General features: G+C 37.6%; 3 protein-coding genes across 4 annotated transcripts in view; 1 reads left to right on the forward strand and 2 right to left on the reverse strand.

Moving 5' to 3' along the window:
* sos2 (son of sevenless homolog 2 (Drosophila)) overlaps window positions 1-9,836 on the reverse strand; it is a 32,788-nt gene extending 22,952 nt beyond the window's left edge. For both annotated transcript variants that reach the window (XM_054613470.1, XM_054613469.1), the window contains exon 1: window positions 8,933-9,836. In XM_054613470.1, coding sequence (XP_054469445.1) covers window positions 8,933-9,016 — 84 coding nt within the window. In that variant the 5' untranslated portion in view covers window positions 9,017-9,836. The remainder of the gene's footprint in view (window positions 1-8,932) is intronic.
* A 3,790-nt stretch (window positions 9,837-13,626) lies between these two features.
* l2hgdh (L-2-hydroxyglutarate dehydrogenase) lies at window positions 13,627-19,771 on the reverse strand. The gene is made up of 10 exons (XM_054613497.1): window positions 19,560-19,771; window positions 18,319-18,434; window positions 17,526-17,677; window positions 17,262-17,393; window positions 17,020-17,182; window positions 16,870-16,904; window positions 16,616-16,783; window positions 15,618-15,775; window positions 15,386-15,517; window positions 13,627-15,208 (listed from the first exon to the last, which is right to left on the reverse strand). Exons 1-10 carry the CDS (start codon window positions 19,643-19,645, stop codon window positions 15,013-15,015), a joined length of 1,338 nt encoding a protein of 445 aa, XP_054469472.1. The 5' UTR covers window positions 19,646-19,771; the 3' UTR covers window positions 13,627-15,012.
* Window positions 19,772-19,856: 85 nt separating this feature from the next.
* On the forward strand, window positions 19,857-23,911 carry dmac2l (distal membrane arm assembly component 2 like). The gene is made up of 5 exons (XM_054613514.1): window positions 19,857-19,912; window positions 20,047-20,143; window positions 21,481-21,689; window positions 22,961-23,132; window positions 23,259-23,911. Exons 2-5 carry the CDS (start codon window positions 20,049-20,051, stop codon window positions 23,371-23,373), a joined length of 591 nt encoding a protein of 196 aa, XP_054469489.1. The 5' UTR covers window positions 19,857-19,912; window positions 20,047-20,048; the 3' UTR covers window positions 23,374-23,911.
* The last annotated feature ends 91 nt before the right edge of the window (window positions 23,912-24,002 follow it).

Here is a 24,002-nt window from a genome sequence, read left to right on the forward strand (position 1 = left end):
CATAATGATCTGTAGCATATTTCCCTCTTTTCTTACATTTTACCAAAAAAAGGTTAACTTTTCAAATCTAGAAAATAATGGGCAAACTATTCGATAATGAAAATAATTATTTGCTGGCATAAATCTTTCAGAGTCGACACATTTATATTTGTATGTATGTAAAAGTGTCTTATGGTATAAACTTTCATCTGCCACCTGATTGTAAATGTCGTAGCTGTTTATCAGACAAAACAAACACTTTATAGAAATCTCCTTGAACAATTGGCAAATTGTGATATTCTATAAATCCAATAAATAAGTGGATATATATTTAATATTTCCCACTCTTCCACTGCATGTATACAAAGACGTTAAAACGAGCAGTATCTCGATCATATGTAAACTTTCATGCTCATCCTCCTGTGCCGTGTTCAGTTTCATGGGTCAGCTCCATTAAGAAGGGAAAAGGCTGCCGTACAGGAAGTCCCATCGCTTGCTTACTCCCCCCCACCATCCATCCATCCCCCCTTCTGCCTTGCTCTCTACCCACACAGAGCGAAGCCCCCGGGGGAGATCAGATCATAGCAGCAGACTGAGAGGTATTGATGTGTGTAAACGTACGAGGAGGCAGCAGCAGTACGAGTACTACACACCGACTGGAGCAGAGCCAAAGACAGAGGAGGGAAAACCAGGATTCACTAACGGACAAAAAAAAACTACCAGGAGAAAAAAGAAAAAATCCAACTGGCTGATGTTTAACCTCAGAGTCTCACAGAAACATAAGTATATCCATTTCTAGCAAGAAGACCACCTACTGAGGAGAAACTGATCCATGAATGAACTGACTGCCATTGTTGGTTAAATTACCCACAGGGCTTTACTAAAAAAAAAAATGGACCAAAAGCTCAGAAACAATTACCTAATTAATTGATTTACTAATAACAACTTTGATATTATTTAATTGTTAAAGTCATGCTTAGAAATAGCTTCATAATCGTTAGAATTCAATATAGGGCTGCAACTTTGATCATTTCAATTATCAATAATCTGCAGATGTATTTGTAGTGGTTGTTTGTCTGTTTGTTTTATTGTTTGTCTCTGTGCATGTATTAAAGGTTTTATATTTAGTGTTTTATGCCTTAAAAGCCTGGACTTTAAATTAGCTACAGCTAGAAATCCTATTTAGTTCCATTGGTTGCATTTTATTATATTTTTAACAATGTCATGAATAATCCCTGTCAAAGAAATGAATAAAATAAAAATGTTTTCTTGTTCAATTGTTTCATCGTTTTAATTTTAATCAAATGAATGTCAGAAAATAGTAGCAAGTGTCTTGTTTTGTCAGATCTAACGATCTAAAACCAATCAAGAGAAGATATTAAATTTACAATAATAGAAATTTGTTCCATTGGAGAAGCTGGAACCAGAGAATAATAAATGTTTTTGCTTGAAATATAATAAACAGTTAATTCTTTATCACAATACTTGACTCAGCAAATAATCAAATAATTGTTGCAGCTTTAATTTGAGGTTTTTCTTCCACTTTTATATTGTAGTGAATTAAATAAATTTACGTTTTTGATCGATGATCAGACACAAGCATTTTGAAGATGTCACTAGCCCATTTATTTATATATTTTGGGGAATTTTATTTTTTTTATTTTAACCATAAACTGAATAACTGGAAAAAAACCAACAGGTTAATTGATGCTACAGGTTTAATTGCAGCCCTATACGAGTGTTTGAAGCAAGAGAGCATAAAGCGGACCACACACAGTGCAGAAGTGGTGAAATGTCATTTTCCAAAACGGATCAAACAACTTTCTAAACTGTCAGAAGGATAAAACACAGGACTTTGCTTAAAGAACAGAACCATGTCACTGCACCATCTATCTTCCGACAACATAGTGTATCAAATGTATAGTATCATGCAAATTGTAGCCCACATTCGCACAGTATCTTAAACATAACACTGTAACATGCTCTGCCACAACACGCTGAAATAATGAGATCAGACAGAAAACAATGGAGCAGACTGTGCAGCTCACAAGTGAAAGTTAAGTTAAGGGGGAAAATCTAATCGTTCAAACGGAAAAAGCACACGCAGCATTTCTCCAAATCTCCGAACCGTGGACATTTTACCTCAAAAGAAGATTTTATTACCCCAAAAGTGCAACATCATCAAAAGTATTAGGCTAGTCATGGAAACTGTAGCAAGAAGCTGATACAAAAATATAGAAAGAGTAGCTCAGGAACTATGTAGTTACTCATTGTCGTACGTTCATGGAAGAGAGACAGGTCACCATTTTACTCAGCTTGCACTGTAGTAAAAAAAACAAAAAACCTGCACAGTTCAACTGTAACACACACCCATACAGACACACACAGGGATCAGGTGTTGTTGTGTGTGCCGGTGGCAAAAGAACAGAAAAGTTGGAGGTAATAATAGAGGCCGGACGGTGTTAATACAGGGTTAACATTTCTAATTCAATTGATTATTCTCCTGGCTGTGTATAAGGGGCTGCATCAGGCTCAGGTTGCAGGTAATGTGGCTTGCTAGTGCGCGTGTGTGTGTGTGGTGGCGAGGTGGGGGTGGGGCTTGTTATTATACCCGAGCATGTGTCACTGTTTGTGATTCATGCCATGACATCATCTGCCATTACAACCAGACTGTCTGGGGAACTGTAGAGATCAACTCTGAGACAACAGGCGCACACACACAAACAAAAAGAGACATAAACACAGGTAATCTTGGGACACACAAAAACCGACACTTGTGGCAAGACGTATAACAAAAGCACAAATGTACAAAACAAGGAAATAACACACACACACACACACACACGCACACGCACACACGCACACGGCCTCGCCATGACCCCGGTCCAGTGACCTCCGCCTGCCTTCATCCACCCATCCTCCGTCTTAACGCCTCCGTCTCGAGGACAAACTGACGTTCGCAGACTTGATTCAATATTCTAGGAAGGGTGGAGAACGTGTGTGCGAATGAGCCCGACTCTGTAGACACAGGAAGTGCAACCTGTTACCAAGCAGCCTCCTGTCCCATCGACACACAACGCTCATCTGAAAGAGGTGACGACGTGCTGCATAAAACAAATGAGCTGCAGTTTATGTCGCTCCAACTTTAATTAAAGACGTCATCGAGTCCTAAGAGTGAAGCACCAGCGGTCTCCTGCTGCTTTAATTTCTTTATTATATAATATTTATTGTCTTTGATGTGACTTGTATTCAGCAAAGACAGAGAAACACGTCAACATGTCTTCAGAAAAGCAGAAATTAACATTCACAACGTACCAATAAACCAGTAAAATGTGAAGGTCATTTGCCAAACTGACCATTAATTCAATATACTGTGTAGACAGTATTTGGTCTTGCTTATTCTCCACCCTTGACCCTGCAGATCACCATACATGACAAATGACCAGTATTATATTTAAATTTTTTAGTTTATATTTGAATAGCCATGCCCTACTAGTTAAGTAACTTGTTGCGTTATATCATAGCTTATCTCTTCATCCTCTCATTTCCTGTCACCTCTTAACTTTCAACCTTGTAATAACTGCATAAGAACAAATAGCAAATAATAAAATAATTTATAAAATACAACGCTGCTCAAAAAATTCTTGCAGAAAAAGGGAACTAAAAGTAGTTGCAGGGTACATGTATAAAGTCACATTATTTAGAATACCTATGTATTTACTTTCTGTTTGAAGACCTCGCAAGCCACCGTGAAGTTTATCCTTTCTCTTACAAGGATCCAATTTAATAGAGTTGCAGAGACAATACTGGTATTTTTATAGTGGCAGCAGTAAGAATGTAATCTAATTTAGTGTAACATACTGCCAGAGTGGCTCACAGCAGAGTCGCTTCAGGTCACCAGGTCAGTTACTCCTTTGAGTGAAAGTTTCTTTTATCCAGCCTGACGACAGATCAAAAGATGAGATAGATATGAGGTGATAAAGATAAACTAACAAAATGTTTGTGACATGGCAGGACCTGTTTCTGATACCGGGCTCTTTATAAATGTCATAAATACTTTCTCACCTCTAGATTTTCTAGATCTGTGGGAACTCTTGAGCTTGAACTTTATACAGTAGAGCGACGCAGCGGAGGCTTTAAATAAGTCGACCTGTCTAATTTTGAAGTGACAACAGTTCTGTCTAGTCTGCAAGAAAGCTCAGTTAAGATCAAATGGACTAAAATAAAAAGAGACCTCAGCTGTAACTTTTGGCCTGTTGTGAAGTCACCCTGTCAGAATTTTAAGCAACTACTCAGGCTGAGAAGATTAAAGAGGCCACACACACCCACACCCACACACACACAACAACAACAACAAAGCATGCTTGTAACCCGACCGATCTCAGCTTTAACTGTTGGCCTGTGGAGCCCCGTGAACTCAGCGGCATCGCGCTGCGCTAACTCAACATGGCAATGGAATGAAACTGTAGCCAGCAGAGCTCTGGCCTTTCTCTCGATGCCAGTGAAAGAGCCGACCCGCGGAACGCACGGTTATTATCAACACCGGCATGTCGGAGGCTAAACGCCGTTCGTGCATATCATCGGTGCACGAGCCGCAGTGATCAGGAATAGCAGGGACACCCAGAGACAAACGCTGAACTCCACCATGGTGAAATGTCATGTTAATATCCAGCTCCATGTGGTCATGCAAACTTATTTTTTCAGTATCTTCTTTAGGCAACAATACCGGAGAGATGACAGGAAACAAGATAGAGAAAGGTCCACAGCCAAACTGGGATGTTGCGGTTAACGGTCAATGTATTAGCCCACAACAAGTTCAAGTCTCGGGTGCTTCACACCCATAAAAGATGAAATAGGATGTTTGACTAATACAAAAGAAGATGGCAATTGTTGTTAGATGTTATGAACACAAACCACGTCAGTCTGGTCGTAAAGTGTGCAGAGGTCATCACAGAGCTGAATCAACGTCTACTAAAGCCAAGTCAGACTTTCTTTCTTACCTACTAGTTAAAGGGACCACACACGCACACACACGCGATAACACGACTAGCCGCATGTCGGTTTCCAAAGGGTTAACCCGCTACAAAAGTCGAGATGTCAACGGTAGACACTGCCACTGTGACCATTCTGCTACGTTGATTTGAATATGAATGTCCGTTATACTCTTTTCTTATGTTCACACCTTTAATAGGCTGTTCATTATTCAAGATATGCAGTTAAGCTTACTTTTCTTAAAAGTAAAGAAATCACACTGCTTCATAAGTACTATCATCCATGCCTGTAACTAATGCCTGCTTTCATTATCAATGAATCATTAAGACTTTAACTTCCAAAAGGCAAAGGGGATTTTCCTCAAATTGCATTTATTGCCGTCACTGTCCTACAATCCTAAATCCAAAAAATATCCCACTTATGATTTAATTTTAGGGCAGCAAATCTTCAAATTTCACATTTCTGCTTGTTAAACTAGACAAGAGACTAAGTGAGCATCAAAATAGTTGGCGATTAATTTTCTGTCAATGGAGTAATTGTTTCATTCCTACAATTATCGGTCTGATTTCACAGCAATCTATTAAATATAGACTGTAGATGGATAAGTCTGTCTCATACATGAGGCGATTCTTCAAGTGACCCCACCATCAGCTGAAGGGGACACTTCTTAAACTACCTCCCTTTTTGATCACAAACTTACTTCCCTACTCCGGCTCTGAGGAGTCTACCTATCAACAGGTTTTCTTTAATCTTTCCTCTAAACAATAATCCAGATCATTCTCAGTGATGAAGTCATCCATGGCTCCTTCTGACAACGAACCACCCCCCCCATCGGACAGCTGTGTAAAACGGCGAGTCACAGTCCGTCAAAACCATAACAAACTTCTCTTGCGTCAACCTCTGACAAGCTTTCCCTCCGGCAGTTGTGTAACAAGTTGAGACAATGATACCGCGGCACCACGACCCACCACCTGCTCGCTCAGTTTCACCTGATCATCACACCATCTCTAGTGTGCTATGGATAAGTGACAGAAAAAAAGAAAAGGTTGTGTTATTTATAAACACGCTGTTGCTACATGGTTAAAGCCATGACAGGTTTCTATAGACACGTTGTGTTTCTAAAATTAAAGTATTAAAAGTCTATGTCATAATTAACTACAAAGAGGAAGGAGGAGCAGATTGCGTGTCTCCATAACTGATCTCAGAGCAAAAGTCAAAAGTAAGAGGGTAGTTCAACGACTTCAGCAAAGCACAGCACGAGAAGTTAGTGACACTGAGACGTCTATTTTGGAGGACAGACATGCATCTTTCATGCTTTGAAAATGAACTTGTTTGCGGTCTTTCTTTATCTATTTCAGGAACTCAAATATTGCAATACATTACACGAACGTCTTTCCAAATTTGTCCAAACAGGCTGAGAAGTTCCTACAATAGTACTGTATTATCAAAGACATCCACATGTCGCCTTAAGGTCAACTACTCACTGGTAAAACCTTGTTAAGAATATTGATCTACAGTGACAAATGTGCATTTTCTAGTGTTTCATTTTTTGTCAGAGGATTAGTTGTACGCATGAGGTGATGCATCATAAACGATATAACATGAACAGTAACTGGTTGGATTACGAGGCGCAGGTCTTAAGTTCTTGCTGCCGTTTAGGTGAACTTGAACCTCCTTCAGGTCTCCAAGCAGCTCTTTTTACTGTGCGATCATAGTGAGCCATTGCATTATGAGCTTGTATTAGTTGCTCAAAGCACAGCACAGGTATGGAAACTTAGCAAAAGAACACAGCATTACCGCAACAGTCTATGTCCCTCTTTTAACCACATAGTGACTCTTCTGAGCGCGGAACACCTCAGGAAACGTAAACATATGAAGGGACCTTGACAGGACCTTGTGGGTTTCCACAACAGGCCTATATCAAAGCGAAAGCAATATGCAAGGCTTTGTGCGTTTTCCAGTATCTAAACTGTGTGGCTCTGCATGTAACATATAGAACAATAAGCACAAAAAACTTTAGATTGAAACAATAAAGGCTATGATAACTTTGTGTTTTCAGTTTGCACGGAGTATCAGACTTTCATGAGTTTGCAGAAAACAGGCTTTGGGAGTCGAGGGGGTCAGAAAACACACAGAAAATAAACCTGGTCATGACAGGGAGAAGCCAAGATGATGCAAGAAAAAGAGAAAGAGAGGGACAGTCAAAAAGGAACTGATACGCGTTGATCCTGCTGACCAAGGACATTAAAATTAAAATGTTTCCTGTGCTGAAAGTTTCAATTAGGTTTATGAGAATTAAGTCACATTTCTTGGGAAAAAAAGGAGGGCAACTTGAAATGCAAGCAGCATTAAAAAAAACCAAATCAGCTTGATGTCTCTGCTCTGCGAGGATGAGACATCTTTGCTGTTAGACCAAATGAGGAACAAATAAAAAGAGGTTGGAAGCAACTGAGACAGACTTCCAGTAACAAGGCAGCAGTTTGAGGGCGGATTCAGTCGTGTTTAACTTAAGAGGTAACACCAGCATCCTGCAAGTTATGAGCGAAGACTATTTACCCTCAACACTATGGGACACTATAAACAGATCAAGACGCTGTAGGAACGGGTCAAAATTGAACAACTTCTTCAAAAACATTGTCAATATGGGGAACTTGGATGAGAGAATTGTTATATGAACATACTGTAGGACATGTCAACAGCCACAGAAGATGAGGAAAGCAGTTTGCCACATTGAAAAATGACTGCTGTGATGTTGTGAGATCTACAAACATGAAATACTTTCCTTTAAACAGGGACATTACATAACTATTAGGTTACATTACATTACAGTCATTTAGCAGACGCTTTTATCCAAAGCGACTTAGAACAAGTGTTTTCAACATAGGTATTCTAGAGAACTACTAGTCACCAGAAGTCATAAGTGCATCTCCTTTCTTAAACAAGCATCTAAGAGCATAAACCAGAGCAAAAGTACAGAAACAAACTAATACGAATACAATAAGTGCAACAAACTAATCTGAATACACAAGTGCAACTAAAACAATAAGTGCAACAAACTAATATGAATACAATAAGTGCAACAAACTAATATGAATACAATAATGCAACAAATACAATAAGTGCAACAAACTAATGCAACAAACTAATATGAATACAATAAGTGCAACAAACTAATATGAATACAATAAGTGCAACAAACTAATACAAATATAATAAGTGCAACAAACTAATATGAATACAATAAGTGCAACAACTAACTAATACAAATACAATAAGTGCAACAAACTAACCTGAATACAATAAGTGCAACAAACTAATATGAATACAATAAGTGCAACAAACTTATACGAATACAATAAGTGCAACAAACTAATATGAATACAATAAGTGCAACAAACTAATACAAATACAATAAGTAAGTGCAACAAACTAATATGAATACAATAAGTGCAACAAACTAATACAAATATAATAAGTGCAACAAACTAATATGAATACAATAAGTGCAACAAACTAATACAAATACAATAAGTGCAATAAACTAATACGAATACACAAGTGCAACAAACTAACCTGAATACAATAAGTGCAACAAACTAATATGAATACAATAAGTGCAACAAACTAATACGAATACAATAAGTGCAACAAACTAATACAAATATAATAAGTGCAACAAACTAATAGGAATACAATAAGTGCAACAAACTAATAGGAATACAATAAGTGCTAAGAGGAAGGCTCAGGGTGGTACTTCTTGAAGAGTTAAATTGCACATCACAATGTTAATAATATGAAAATGCATACTTTTTTTTGGGGGGGGCTGTGGATTTCTTAAGACCAAGTTGGCAACTTGTGAGAAAAGTTTAGGTTCTTAAGGAAACCAGCACAGTGACATCACCAGTGCATGTATTGGGGTCTACTTTGTGAGGACCAGTGAGTGCAGTAATCATGTCCTTACCTTCCGCAGAGCTTGCACGAAGAGGCCTCTCCATTTGTGGCTGTTCTCGTCACTTGAAAAGTCGTATATCTGCTGGGGCTGCATCGCTGTAGCGGCTCCTGGCGTTGCCGTGATCCGGGCTGAACTGTCAGCATCGGCCCCGGGTAGAGAGTCCTTGAGGGTGGGTCAGTCCAGGGCAGGCACGGCGGAGGAGGAGGAGGAGGAGGAGGAGGAACCACAACAACAAAACAACAAAAAAAAAAGTCAAACTGCCTCGCTTGCAAAATACGAAGAGTGTCACTAAATAACACTGCAAGCCCGCAGTGGAGTTCAGTCCAACGGAGGGAAAAAGCAGCTGTAACAGAAGCACATGTAGCTGTGAAGTTCACTCGTTAGCTCGGATGCTAGCGACGTTAGCCCGCCGCTGCTGTAAACACGGCGCCGCGGCTAGCTGAGGAGCTAACGGCTAACAACAATGTTGCTAAGCGTCATACTTGCCTCTTTGCATTTGCTTAAACGTTATTTTACACACACATTTAGTTCTGTATTAACTCACAATGTGTGCGCTCGGCTTGTCGCCAGCTAACTACAGCTACACATGTTTGGTTTTTATCTTGCTGCTTAAAACACCTGTGACGTTAGCAGGCTAGCGTTAGCAGGCTAGCGTTAGCAGGCTAGCGTTAGCCGCGGAGCTAACCAGTGCTACAGGCTGCCGCTGGCCTTGATGCGCCCGGAGTTCTACGCCGTCCACACGGCCCGTTCGGCTCCAAAACACGGAACACTTTCTCCCGCGCGGTTCACTTCATCTTGGTCCGGAGGGATCGGACCCTGAATCCAAACGTAAATCCGCCCAAAAACAGCGATGAGTCCGGGGCATGTTTCTGCGGAGCAGCGCAGCCGGAGAGCAGTCGAGGTGGTGTTTTTTTTTTTTTTTTTTTTTTTTTTTTTTTCTCTTTCTTGTTGGTTGGAGTCGGAGATGTTTCTACCACAACTCCGCCGCCTGTCTGCTCTCTGAGCCGCGCGCCCGCCCGCTGTCACGCGCGCACGCTGCGTAATTTCACATTTTATTGGACAGGAAAAAAAACAAGGCTGGACTTCTGTGTTGTTACATTATGAGAGTCTTGTGTTGGACTGAATATTAATAGTGTTTTAATACTGAGTATTGTGAAGCCTGCAAGTAAAAACAGTTTTTTTCTGCACTACAATACTGTAAAACATAAGTGCATCTTGAGCTACTTTTAAAGAAATTGTTTAAAAAATATTCATTTGAGTATTGTGAAGCCTGCTGGTTTCAGTCCACATACTTTTTTTTTTTTGCATCTACTTGTTTCATAAAATTATTAGTATTTTTTAGTAAACTATTCCACCAGCCAAGTCGTCCTGGTTGATTAAAAGACCCATCTGTATTTTTTTCTTTATATTATTTTTACAATTTATACCTGAAATTAATGTGATATTATGGAAATAAAGGATATTTTTGCATCTACTTGTTTCATAAAATTATTAGTATTTTTTTAGTAAACTATTCCACCAGCCAAGTCATCCTGGTTGATTAAAAGACCCATCTGTATTTTTTTGTTTTTGTTTTATGCCACCACATTTCAAGTATAAACAGTTTTTCTGCACTACAATACTGTAAAACATAAGTGCATCTTCAGCTACTTTTAAAGAAAAATGTTATAAAAAATATTAATTTGAATATTGTGAAGCCTGCTGGTTTCAGTCCAAATACTTTTTAACCAAGGATAATTTTGCTACTTATCTACTTGTTTCATAAAATGATTAGTATTTTTTTAGTAAACTATTCCACCAGCCAAGTCGTCCTGGTTGATTAAAAGACATCTACTTGTTTCATAAAATTAGTATTTTTTAGTAAACTATTCCACCATAAGTCGTCCTGGTTGATTAAAAGACCCATCTGTATTTTTTTCTTTATATTATTTTTACAATTTATACCTGAAATTAATGTGATATTATGGAAATAAAGGATATTTTTGCATCTACTTGTTTCATAAAATTAGTATTTTTAGAATTTTTTTAGTAAACTATTCCACCAGCCAAGTCGTCCTGGTTGATTAAATGATCCATCTATATTTCTTTACATTTTTTTTTATGCCATCACATTTCAAGTAAAAACAGTTTTTCTGCACTACAATACTGTAAAACATAAGTGCATCTTGAGCTACTTTTAAAGAAAATGTTATAAAAAATATTCATTTGAATATTGTGAAGCCTGCTGGTTTCAGTCCAAATACTTTTTAACCAAGGATAATTTTGCTACTTATCTACTTGTTTCATAAAATGATTAGTATTTTTTTAGTAAACTATTCCACCAGCCAAGTCGTCCTGGTTGATTAAATGATCCATCTGTATTTAAAAAAAAAAAATGATGCCATCACATTTCAAGTAAAAACATTTTTTAAGTGCATCTTGAGCTACTTTTAAAGAATATTAATTTTCTTTAAATTTAAATATTAATTTGAATATTGTGAAGCCTGCTGGTTTCAGTCCAAATACTTTTTAACCAAGGATATTTTTGCATCTACTTGTTTCATAAAATTATTAGTATTTTTTTAGTAAACTATCTGCACTACAATACTGTAAAACATAAGTGCATCTTGAGCTACTTTTAAAGAAAATATTATAAAAAAATATTAATTTGAGTATTGTGAAGCCTGCTGGTTTCAGTCCAAATACTTTTTAACCAAGGATATCTTTGCTACTTATCTACTTGTTTCATAAAATTATTAGTATTTCTTTAGTAAACTATTCCACCAGCCAAGTCGTCCTGGTTGATTAAAAGACCCATCTGTATTTTTTTCTTTATATTATTTTTACAATTTATACCTGAAATGAATGTGATATTATGGAAATAATCATACTGGTTTCAGTCCAAATACTTTTAAACCATTTTTGGAGAAACAAATCAGTATTGCTAAAGCTGGTTATTTTAAAATGTATACCTGAAATGATTGTGATATTATGGAAATAAAGGATATTTTTGCATCTACTTGTTTCATAAAATTATTAGTATTTTTTTAGTAAACTATTCCACCAGCCAAGTCGTCCTGGTTGATTAAAAGACCCATCTGTATTTAAAAAAAAGTAGAAACATTTTTTCTGCACTACAATACTGTAAAACATAAGTGCATCTTGAGCTACTTTTAAAGAAAATGTTATAAAAAATATTCATTTGAATATTGTGAAGCCTGCTGGTTTCAGTCCAGATACTTTTTAACCAAGGATATTTTTGCATCTACTTGTTTCATAAAATTATTAGTATTTTTTTAGTAAACTATTCCACCAGCCAAGTCGTCCTGGTTGATTAAATGATCCATCTGTATTTAAAAAAAAAAAATGATGCCATCACATTTCAAGTAAAAACATTTTTTAAGTGCATCTTGAGCTACTTTCAAAGAATATTCATTTTCTTTCAATTTAAATATTAATTTGAATATTGTGAAGCCTGCTGGTTTCAGTCCAAATACTTTTTAACCAAGGATATTTTTGCATCTACTTGTTTCATAAAATTATTAGTATTTCTTTAGTAAACTATTCCACCAGCCAAGTCGTCCTGGTTGATTAAAAGACCCATCTGTATTTTTTTCTTTTTTTTATGCCACCACATTTCAAGTAAAAACAGTTTTTCTGCACTACAATACTGTAAAACATAAGTGCATCTTGAGCTACTTTTAAAGAAAATATTATAAAAAAATATTTTTGGGGAAATAAATCAGTATTGCTAAAGCTGGTTATTTTTACAATTTATACCTGAAATGAATGTGATATTATGGAAATAAAGGATATTTTTGCATCTACTTGTTTCATAAAATTATAATGTAAAGAATTTTCATTTAAAAGTAGCTCAAGATGCACTTATGTTTTACAGTATTGTAGTGCAGAAAAACAGTTTTTACTTGAAATGTGGTGGCATAAAAAAAAATGTAAAGAAATACAGATGGATCATTTAATCAATCGGGACAACTTGGCTGGTGGAATAGTTTACTAAAAAAATACTACTAATTTTATGAAACAAGTAGATGCAAAAATATCCTTTATTTCCATAATACCACACCAAAAATAAACCAGCTTTAGCAATACTGCTAATCCCCCATAAAAAAAATGGTTAAAAAGTATTTGGACTGAAACCAGCAGGCTTCACAATATTCAAATTAATATTTAAATTTAAAGAAAATTAATATTCTTTAAAAGTAGCTCAAGATGCACTTATGTTTTACAGTATTGTAGTGCAGAAAAAAATGTTGAAAAGAAATGTGATGGCATAATTTTTTTTTAAAATACAGATGGATCGTTTAATCAACCAGGATGACTTGGCTGGTGGAATAGTTTACTAAAAAAATACTAATAATTTTATGAAACAAGTAGATGCAAAAATATCCTTTATTTCCATAATACCACACCAAAAATAAACCAGCTTGACTTACTGATTTATTTCCCCAAAAATGGTTAAAAAGTATTTGGACTGAAACCAGCAGGCTTCACAATATTCAAATTAATATTTTTTTATAATATTTTCTTTAAAAGTAGCTCAAGATGCACTTATGTTTTACAGTATTGTAGTGCAGAAAAAATGTTTTTACTTGAAATGTGGTGGCATAAAAAAAAATGTAAAGAAATACAGATGGATCATTTAATCAACCGGGACGACTTCAATGGTGTAACAGTTTACTAAAGAAATAATTTTATGAAACAAGTAGATGCAAAAATATCCTTTATTTCCATAATATCACAATCATTTCAGGTATAAATTGTAAAAATAACCAGCTTTAGCAATACCATTTATTAAGACATGTTTTGAGTGTACATTGTGGCTTATACAGTATTTTAGTTGCTGTGATTCTGCCTCCTTGTGGACAAACTGAATAAGTGCTTCATTAAGGAAATAATGGAACTTCTGCAAACAACTGTTTAATCAAACAGTACCAAAAAAAATGTAGTATAGGGGACCACAGAAAACTCAATACAGTTTTCAATTCAATATTTCACCTTCTCCAATGGCATAAGGAGAATCTGTTCCAACAATCCCATCTTTGGCAATATTTAAAAGTCAAATGGTACAAAGAAGAAATATTAGCTCATTTGCTATTCAAAAATATGTATTCATGGTAAAAAAAAGAAATATTTTAACATTTATTTGTCAATAAATGGCATGCAATATTATAGGCTTATTATCTGGACACATTTAAGCAACATGTGAAGCCCCTGAAGGTGTAAATAAAAGCAGAATGATATGAAATCAGTACCCACAAAAACAACTTATCAAACATCTGAGTGTTTCCAGTTCACCTCAATGTAAATGTGACACAGGACTAAAATATTTGCGGTTGATTTGAATTCAAACTGTTTTTAATGTTAAAATGTTTAGGTCCAAAAAACAACCCATGTCTTCATAAACTATGCGCTATTCAACAATTTAAAAAAAAAAAAACCTGACACCAACCTTAATAAGAATGATTGTTGGCACAAAACGATCAACAATTATCAATTTGTTAACATTAAAATATCCAATTTTTAAAAAAAAAAAGCAATCCTTTTTGGTGTCAAATACATTTATGGGGGATTTATTTATCCAAAAATGGTAAAAAAAAAGCATTTGGATTGAAACCAGCAGGCTTCACAATATTCAAATGACAGTTAAAACACAGAAAAAAAGACCTATGGCTTCCAAAAGTAAAGGTAAAAATTCCAAACTTGAGGTATACTTAAAATCTCTCATTTAAAATGGTCAATCTCTAAAAAAGTTTATGTTCACATTCAAAACATTATGTTCAAACTGATAATATTTTTTCATAACATCTTCTTTAAAAGTAGCTCAAGATGCACTTATGTTTACAGTATTGTAGTGCAGAAAAAAAAAAAAAAAAAGATTCAAGATTCATCTTAAAACAGTACCGAAGTAAAAACTGTCTTAAAAATATGATCAAGTTAAAGTTATGTTTCTTTCTCCCCCTAATTTAAGGCTTGACTTGATATAAAATGTCTCCATGACGACATCGATGCTGAGGTAGTGACAGCTTGACTTTGCCACTTCCTTCAAGCTGGAATATTTGGGGTTTCTCATTTTTCCTTCTGCGATCACTCTACAGCGCGAAGCGACTCTCCACCTCGTCTGCAACCATTTCAGCGATGGCGAGGGAGGAGGTGGCCGCCGGCGAGGGAGCGTTACGCACATGGAGCACCCGACTGCCCATGTCCCCGACGCCGCCGTCAAACACAAAGTCGTCAACGAGGTTTCCGTCTCGGTCGAGAGCCTGAGCTCGAACTCCTGCAGGACCCCTGAAGAGGAAACAACCAGGGTTACAGAAAAATATATTTAAATCACATCATTCATCCTCTTTCTTGTGCTGGTTAACCATCACAGAACCATTTAACTCATGTGCACATAGTAACAAACACCTGATACGTATAGTTTAGTGTTCATGCATTATTATAGGTTTTGCATTCTTGCTCTACCTGAGCACGTCGCTCCTTGAGAGTTCAGGGATGTACTTCTGCAGGATTTTAACCTGTGCACCAATGAAAACCCCTCTATACATTTCTCCCATCCCGTACGGTATGTTCTTCATTATCAGCCTCTGAAGGCCCCTGCAGAATAAAAAAAAGACAAAGATTAAGATTAAACACTAAATTCCAGTACACTACACAAAGACCGAAATAAGATCAGATAAAAAATTCTCTGCGGTACCTGAATGAGAGAGCGTCTGCAAAGTCTCGAAGGTTGAAGTCGTACACTTTGTAACCTTCCCTCTTGAAGGCGAGGACTGCGTTGGGGCCGAGCCAAACACTTCCATCCATCCTCGGGGTGAAGTGAACTCCAAGGAACGGGAAACGAGGGTCAGGGACCTAAAGGTATATAGTTTACAGAAACAAAATGAAGTAGCAACAATGAAGCATGCATGCATTATCTGTCGTAGATGTAGCGGGAGATCCACTGACTCCCAAAAAAGGTCTATTTATTCTACATTTAAACCCTCATCAGGAGCAGATCGAGGTGATAATAAACTAACAAATAGTAAACACCAGATGTGCCATCTGATTGCTCAGTTGCATCAATGAATCTGTCTGTTAAATTAACCATGGATACATGTCAACACTCAACGTCATGTAAGCAACTTTAGTTCTTAGTTGCCTCTACCTGCTTCTGACTATGATTTTAAAGTAAAAGTTTGAATGTTGTTGGTTTTTTTGACTAACTCTACTCCTATAAGAGCGGTATAATCTAATGTTTTATAAATCTCTGTAGGTGAAGCCTGCTGCGAGGTCTGAGGTCTGGATTTGTGAAGTTCTTTAGCCTAAATGATTCAGTGGTACAGAAAATGTTAAAGACATGGTTTCATTTTTTTTTCAGCAGACAGGTTTGGGATGACTTTACGAATCTTTAACACACATAAATGGGAATTCAAAACTTGTTACAACTGGCAGAGAATGGATGCCATTTCCAGAGAAAGCTGGACTCCTCGGTTGTGAATTCCTTCAAACTTTTGAAGAGTAACAACTCAAATAATATTTTCTTTCGGCCACTTGGTGCCGCTACAATTTAAAAGGCACATAGCACATCTGTGAGGGAGTAGAGCTTTTACACAGCACTGGAATGTGATGATACACATCTGCAGATCACATGATTAATGAGGATTACATAACTTAGAGAGTTGCACATGAGGTTATTCAGCAGAGCAGACTTACAGGATAGATATTCCCCCTGACCAGATAGTGTTTCTCCGGCTTTAACACCAGATAATCTCCTCTGAAGGGGACGATCCGAGGCTCCGGACTGCATCCAGATATCTGTGACAGGCGGTCCGAGTACAGGCCTCCGCAGGTCAGGACGTAACGGCACCGAACCTCTTTACCCTGCAAAAAAAACCAAACATGCAAACGATGGAAACAATAGAACTCAATCTAAAACGCTGTGATGCTTTTATCCGTTTGTGTCTTACCTTTTTGTCTCTGATTACAATTGGATATTTCATTCCTGCAAACAAACCAAAAAAAAAGGGATTCGTATTGAGATAAACTTTAAATAACTCCACAGCTGTCGTTTAATGGAGACTGTGTTGACACATCGATGTACAGAAGCTGTTTATTACCTTCAGTACTCCCAGCTGGGCTCTCTTTGACCATGGAAATGTCATCAACCTCACATTCAGTAACCACCGTGCCGCCCGCCTCCTCAAAGTCCTGCCCATACCTGAGAGCCACCATCCTCCAGTCCACAATGCCGGTGTAGGGCGAGTCCAAGGCCATAATACCCTGCAAGGACGACATACAGATAGACTATAAGCCATCTTTTGTTTTACAGGAACAACAACAGCGTCTCTCAGACTCTTACCCTGCAGAATGGCTCTCGCTCTCGGATTCCCTTGGCGTCGACAATGCTGAGGTCACGCACGTTGTTCTTCATGCCGCGCTCATATAGAGCTTTGAGTCTGGGTATCTCCTCCTGCTCGCAAGCCACGATAAGCTGCAGAAACACACCAATCAATACCAAGACAGACAAAACACAATGATCCAAACTGCAGGGTTTGTATGACGTATGTATATTGTGGTGTTATGTGGATGGTATTTGATCTGGTTTGAAAATGCTAAGACAGACCTTTCCACATCTCTTGTAAGGGAGTCCTTTCTTGTCGCAGTACTCGTAGGCTAAAGTGGCTCCTTTCACACACAGGCGGGCCTTCAGCGACCCCGGCGTGTAGTAGATGCCGCTGTGAATGACTCCACTGTTGTGCCCACTCTGGTGCACAGCTGGTGAGGGAGAAAGTGACCGACAAATAAAGGAAGAAGAAAAGAAGAAGAAGAAGAAGAAGAAGAAGAAGAAGAAGAAGAAGAAGAAGAAAGACAGAAATGTCATCAGGCTTTTCCACTCTGTTTTATCAAGCTGTAATATTCCATATATTCAAGGAGGGATTTTTCTGATCGCTTCATCAAAGCTACTCTAATTCAGAATGGACACATTGTTTCGGGTTCTCATTGGTGCAAAACCAAGAGAAACTAACATTATTTTGGATAAAAGTTGAATAGTGGATCTCAGTTTATAACTCACATTTTTATAGTAGTACTTTAACCAAGAGCATTGTAATTTTCTTCCAGCGCTGCAACAAGGTTACGTGGCTGAGGTTTTAGGTTTAAGGGCGTTTGTGGGCGTTTAATGGTGCGACCAGTGCAGCACAATGCCAGGGTTACAATTCCTTATCTGTAATTAAAGCTCCTTGACTATTTACCCTCACTGTCGTTGTTCAGTTTCAGATCAAAAGTGCCGGAGCTCAGAGCCACTTTCCAAATACTCACTGACCTCACTGTGTAACTGGGTTAAATCATCATTTTTCCATTTCTAAACACATTGAAGTCTTCCTTCCTACAACGACATCTTTCAAGACTCCACCCACCGAGCTCTTTTTCTTTCTCCAGCAGGATGAAGCTGAGGGACGGGTGTCGCAGAAGAAGCTCTCTGACGGTTGCCAGGCCGACGATGCCGCCCCCCACCACGGCCACATCATACGTGCTGAAATACAGACGACAGCGAAGGTCACTGACAGTTTACATTTAAAATGGTTAGCCGACTGTACAGGCTGTAAGATGTTTTAACCAGAACAGAATAATTGGGCCATTGGTTCAATGTCCAACTTTGAATGACTGTATTAGGAGTTGATTGACCTTTGAGACTGATAACCAAAGTGTTGCAGTTAACAGACTATTTGGATCTACAAAGAGAATAAATCCACCTTTGTCACATCAAGTTAATCTTTTCACAAATCTAAAAACCACAAACTACTGTCTCGTGGGTGAGCTCAGAGTGCAAAAAAACTTCTCTCCTCAATTCACCACAATGTTTCACACAAGGACATGTTGCAAAAGGGTTGGAAGAACACAATGTTCAATTGTTAATGGCCGCACTGGGAGAAGGCAACATCTGGAGCCTGGCAAAGTGTTTTAAGGGGAGGAAACAATAAATCAAAGTGAAGAAAAAAATATTTGGAAGCGTCTTATCTGTGTTTACAAGTTTTTTGTTAACTACTCTGTGATTAAACTGGGTTCTGATATTTTGCTGGACTCTTAACCCAGAGGAGGAGTCACCCAATTGTTATGAAACATCTGGGATTCACAGTTAACTGTTACATAAGATGGGGGGGGAGTACTCTGTTGATAAAGAGTCTAATAGGAAACACATGCTTTCAGGAATGTCTTTCAAGAGGAAACTTTCACAGCAAACTAGTGACTGACAGCAGGACTTCTGAAGTTTAAAGTCAGACTGCAGGAGCTTTGAGAAAATGTTCAAAGGCATGCAAATGTGGATGGAGCAGCAGTGTTTAGGGAGGCACAGTGCAGACATGCATGTTTTGTGTGCATAAACAATGTGGTGGAGGGATCAGGTTCTGCAGAAACAAGAAACGTTATGCAATCTGGTTGTTGGTGCAGAATGTCCTTGGCAATGACTCGGATCACCTCAATGTTGATTATCCAAGCAGGTAGAGGCTTGACTGCAGCTTTTCTGAACTCTGTTAGTGAGTGAAATTAACCCCCAATTAACATGCAAGCCTATTTAGTTTAATGTATCTCGTGTGTCTGAATACAGCCACATTGAGTGAGCGTTAGGTTGCTTTCTGTTTCTCTGTAATGTGAGTCTCACCTGTGCAGCCGACTGCTTGTAATGTCCTTTACCGGCTGCGCTGCCCTCACAGCCTTAAAGCTCGCCCGGCTGAGAGTCCGGATCATTGTCACCGCGTTTAAAAACACCTCACATCCGCCTCTTCATTCTTATAAATGTCAGAAAGACTTCCTCGAGTTGTATCTGGTGTTTCCTCCTCCCTGCTGTGTCGACAAACCTCACACTCTGCTGCTCCTGACGTGGCCACGCCCCCCTCATTTGTTACGCTCCGCTCCAGCCAATGAGAGGGCACGTTTTTCTTTACGTCACCGGGTCAAAGGTCACAGCGATGGACGCGTCTCAAACGTAAACAGTGCTGCTCGTTTGGAGGGCAGGTGAGGATGTTTTATCAGTTTGTGCTGCGTCACAGTTTTAACTCGTTTGTTTAACTGACTCAAACAATAGTTTACTAGTAAATATAATAGTAGTATGATGTATCTTTTATATTTTATGTGGTTTTTTTTTATAGATATGAAGCTTCTATCCAGAGCAGTGCAGTCTGCTGTGGGTCAGAGGGAGTGGAGCCGCAGACACTTCTGGGGCTGGCTCAATGCAGTGTTCAACAAGTGAGACAACAGTATGCATGGTTAATGATGGAGCTATGTGTGCTAGTTAATGTCTGCACAGCAATGCATGGACAGACATGTTAATAACATTAATGTTATATATATATATATATATATATATTATATATATATATATATATATATATATATATAATGACAAAGCACCCAACACATAAACATATATGTAAACCTGGTCACCTTTTTATTTGACATACAGTACCAGTCAAAAGTTTGGACACACCTTCTCATTCAATGATATTTTTATTTAAGTATTTTTTTTTTTTTCTACATTGTAGATTAATATTGAAGACATCCAAACTATGAAGGAACACATATGGAATTATGTGGTAAACAAACAAATACTCAACAAACCAGAATATGTTTTATATTTTAGATTCTTCACAGTAGTTGAATGAGAAGGTGTGTCCAAACTTTAGACTGTTGACTGGTACTGTATGTTGTAAGTATGTTTGTATGTTTATACTCTTTACACTCAGTTACCAGTACAGTAGGTACACATAGCTGACTAATACAGTCTAATACAACAGTCCTGCAACAAATCCTGGCTTCATGAAGTTTGCAATGTTCAGTTTTTGTTGAGACTGTTTAAAAAATGTGTTGATTTAACTGTGTGATCATGTGGAGGCTGTTAACTGCGTTATATTGAATAGTGTTTCTAATATGTTGTGCAGACTATTTGTATCATAAAACGTTGTATTTGTTTTGTCAGTAATGATAAAACAATATTTAATTTTGACTATAAGATTATGTCAATATTGATAGATGCTTTACAGGCATTTATTTTAGCTAAATAACCATTACTAATATGGGTGTGATAGCCAAACATACAGTAGACAATACACTAATTATTTGACTCAGAAACAAATGTACAACCATACCACTGTTTGATGCCTTTAGAACCAGAAAACATTCAAGTTATATTACCAGATTATTATAAACACAATTTCAATTCACAATATTGACATCTTCTCCAGCTCTGTGGTGCTGAATGTATTATTGTCAGAGAATTTCAAGTTTTTGTGACCTAAGATATAAAAAAATGCAGGGTTGACACTAGAAATTATTTCTATAACGCCATTTTTTATTTTATTTATTAACCCCATAGTCTATAAAATGTAGGAACACACAAGCAAAGCTTCACATTTTTAAAGTTACAACCAGCCAGTATGGTATTTTACTGGATAAATAAACAAATAGTGGTTGGTTTTCTCAGGTTTTAACAGTGCAGCCCTCTTGTCCTCTCTTGTTGTGACCCATCACTTTGCATATCATGAACTTGTTTCGTACCTTGAGTGTCAGTGTTGATCTTCACTCAGGGTGGACTACGAAAGGATCAAAGCTGTTGGTCCGGACCGAGCCGCAGCAGAGTGGCTGCTGAGATGTGGTGCCAAAGTGAGGTTTCAGGGTTTCGATCGCTGGCAGCACGACTACAACGGACTGCCAACTGGGCCTCTGGGCCGATACAAGATCCAGGCGATTGACGCCACTGAGTCCTGCATCATGTACAGAGGGTTTGACCACCTGGGTCAGTGTTTCAGTGTCGAGAATATTATCTTCCTGTCCTTGTGAATCGTCCCGCTCTCATTTCCATTTCAGTCCATTTGGTCATAGATTTAACACGACTAAAACCAGAAAACAAAATGAATGGAAACATTAAGAGAAAACTTTTCTGAAATTTCAGATTTTCAGACTCAGCTTAAAGTTACATTGTCAGATTTAGATCAACTTTAAGCAGTTTGAGTTTATTTTGTTAACCTCAGGTCCACTTCCTTCGTCAGATACTTAGCCAGGCTTGTCTGTGCATTTAGCCTAATCAGCATCTTAACATGCTACTATTAAAAAAACTACAACATTTTACAGCTAACCTTAGAATAATAACTATTGAAAAGCCTGTTGTTTGACAAATACATAAGAGATTTGAGGAGACTGACTGGTGGCATGTAATATTTAGTGAATTAGCATGCTATTGTTAGCAAGTTAACATACCAACATCTAGCATGCAGGTAGTTTGCAGTAACTTGTTTCCCTTTAGCATCTCAGTCTAACATGCTAACGTTAGCATTTATGCTTTAAAAAAATTCAGTCATTCATTTTTATGGTTTAAGATGGAGAATAATTTGCCATTTTTTTAATACTAGTGCCTTACAGTGGCTTTACCTAGGTTTTGATTTGACATAGTGGGTTTTCTGATACCTTATTTTAAGATATAGTATAAGAATATTTATCCATAAAATCCATTTTTCATTTAACAAATTTCTCCATATCTAAATACAAGCAGCTGTACAATAACAGAGCCTTAAAATTCGGCAAAATAGTTATTTGCATCTAGAACTATTTGATCAAAGAATAAGGAAACGCAACAATCTGACCAAACATTTGAGGCCAGCTTTCGATTCTTTGTGTAAATATTTCAGTCAGAACCAAAACAGTATCAAGTTTCCAGGCCCTTCAATGTTGGATTACCAGACTAAAGAGCCTGCTCAAATCAAAGATTAAAAGCTCGGCTCAGAAAGAGTAAATTTTGCATTAACTATGTGAACATGAGCTTGACCTCGACTGCTGACCTGAAAGTGATTCCCCTCTTTGTTAACAAGAAAGGGAAAGCGCTTGTGAAAGTGCGTCTCTACCAGACTGATTACCCAAAAGTGACGCAAGAGACCGGGGTGTTTTACACCGTCGCTGACTTCACACACTTTGGTGCCAAAATCCACGCACATTTATTTAAGTGAAGTCTATTCTCTACTTATGTTAATGTAAACAGTAAAGATAGTACTGATGTTGTGTTTTGTTTTCTAGATGGTTTGAAACATTTGGAGGAAATCAAGTTCAACAAGTGTAGCTACATCGAGGACACCTGTCTGGAGAGGCTGAGCTCCTTAGAGAATCTGCAGGAGAGTATGAACACGATGGAGGTGGTGTCGTGTGGAAATGTGACCGACAAGGGCCTCATCGCCCTGCACCAGCTCAAGTGAGTCTTTATCAATAAAAAAAAGAGGTTAAAATGTAAACATCAATGATGTTTAAGTAGAAATTATTATTTTTATTTTGTTGATTTAGTTTATAAATATTAATTAATGCTTTTAATTCCACACAGGAATCTGGAGTATCTGTTTCTCAGTGATCTTCCGGGGATCCAAGACAGACAGACGACAGTCGACAGACTGAAGACGGCACTCCCACGTCTGGACGTATCACTTGACCTTGACTGATTGAGAAACAACTCCCTGTTAGTCATAGTCGTAAAAGTATGGACGCCCTTTTTATTTTATTTTCAAAGGACCCAGAGGCTGATGAGCTTATTTTGTTCAGAATGTGTTTATTTCATTAATCATTAAGTCGTGTGGAGTCGTGTCACCTTTCTGCTTGAGATAATCAAGCTTTGATGAAGAAACAGACCAGCAAAGAGGAAAATTAAAGCACTTTATATAGTTGACACCACTTTTTCTCCATAGATTTAACTATATTGTAGTTTATTATATTCTCAAGATATTAAAGGTAACTTCATATGTGGGTACAAAGAGAAAAAACAACTTGTTTAAATGCAAAGGACTCTGAGTCCTTGAAATCATTTTTTCTTTAGATTGTTTTGGCATTTGTACAATATCTGAGGACAGACAGATGGCTGTGAACATTCTTAGCACCAAAGTTCCAGAGACGATAAGTACAATATGTGTATTGTTACTGCGTTATGCTAGAAAATGTGGGTTAAAGGAATATTCACTCCTGACGTCAATAAATAGTTTCAGAAATGCTCGTGAGTCAAAGCTTGTGTCCTACATTCTAACTTACATGAGACATAAACTCACTACCAAAAACATGTCACTCTTCTTTAAATAGT

Source organism: Anoplopoma fimbria, chromosome 15 (genome assembly GCF_027596085.1).
Source record: "Anoplopoma fimbria isolate UVic2021 breed Golden Eagle Sablefish chromosome 15, Afim_UVic_2022, whole genome shotgun sequence".
Lineage (NCBI taxonomy): Eukaryota > Metazoa > Chordata > Actinopteri > Perciformes > Anoplopomatidae > Anoplopoma > Anoplopoma fimbria.

Excerpts from the sequence above, each read along its gene's own strand:
- l2hgdh (XM_054613497.1), bottom strand. The coding sequence starts at position 19,645 with ATGATCCGGACTCTCAGCCGGGCGAGCTTTAAGGCTGTGAGGGCAGCG. Across the intron at positions 17,183-17,261 it reads AGCGAGAGCCATTCTGCAGG|GGTATTATGGCCTTGGACTC; the intron begins GTAAGAGTCTGA and ends TCGTCCTTGCAG. Across the intron at positions 15,209-15,385 it reads TCAAGGAGCGACGTGCTCAG|GGGTCCTGCAGGAGTTCGAG; the intron begins GTAGAGCAAGAA and ends TTTCCTCTTCAG.
- dmac2l (XM_054613514.1), top strand. The coding sequence starts at position 20,049 with ATGAAGCTTCTATCCAGAGCAGTGCAGTCTGCTGTGGGTCAGAGGGAG. Across the intron at positions 20,144-21,480 it reads CTCAATGCAGTGTTCAACAA|GGTGGACTACGAAAGGATCA; the intron begins GTGAGACAACAG and ends ATCTTCACTCAG. Across the intron at positions 21,690-22,960 it reads CAGAGGGTTTGACCACCTGG|ATGGTTTGAAACATTTGGAG; the intron begins GTCAGTGTTTCA and ends TTTGTTTTCTAG.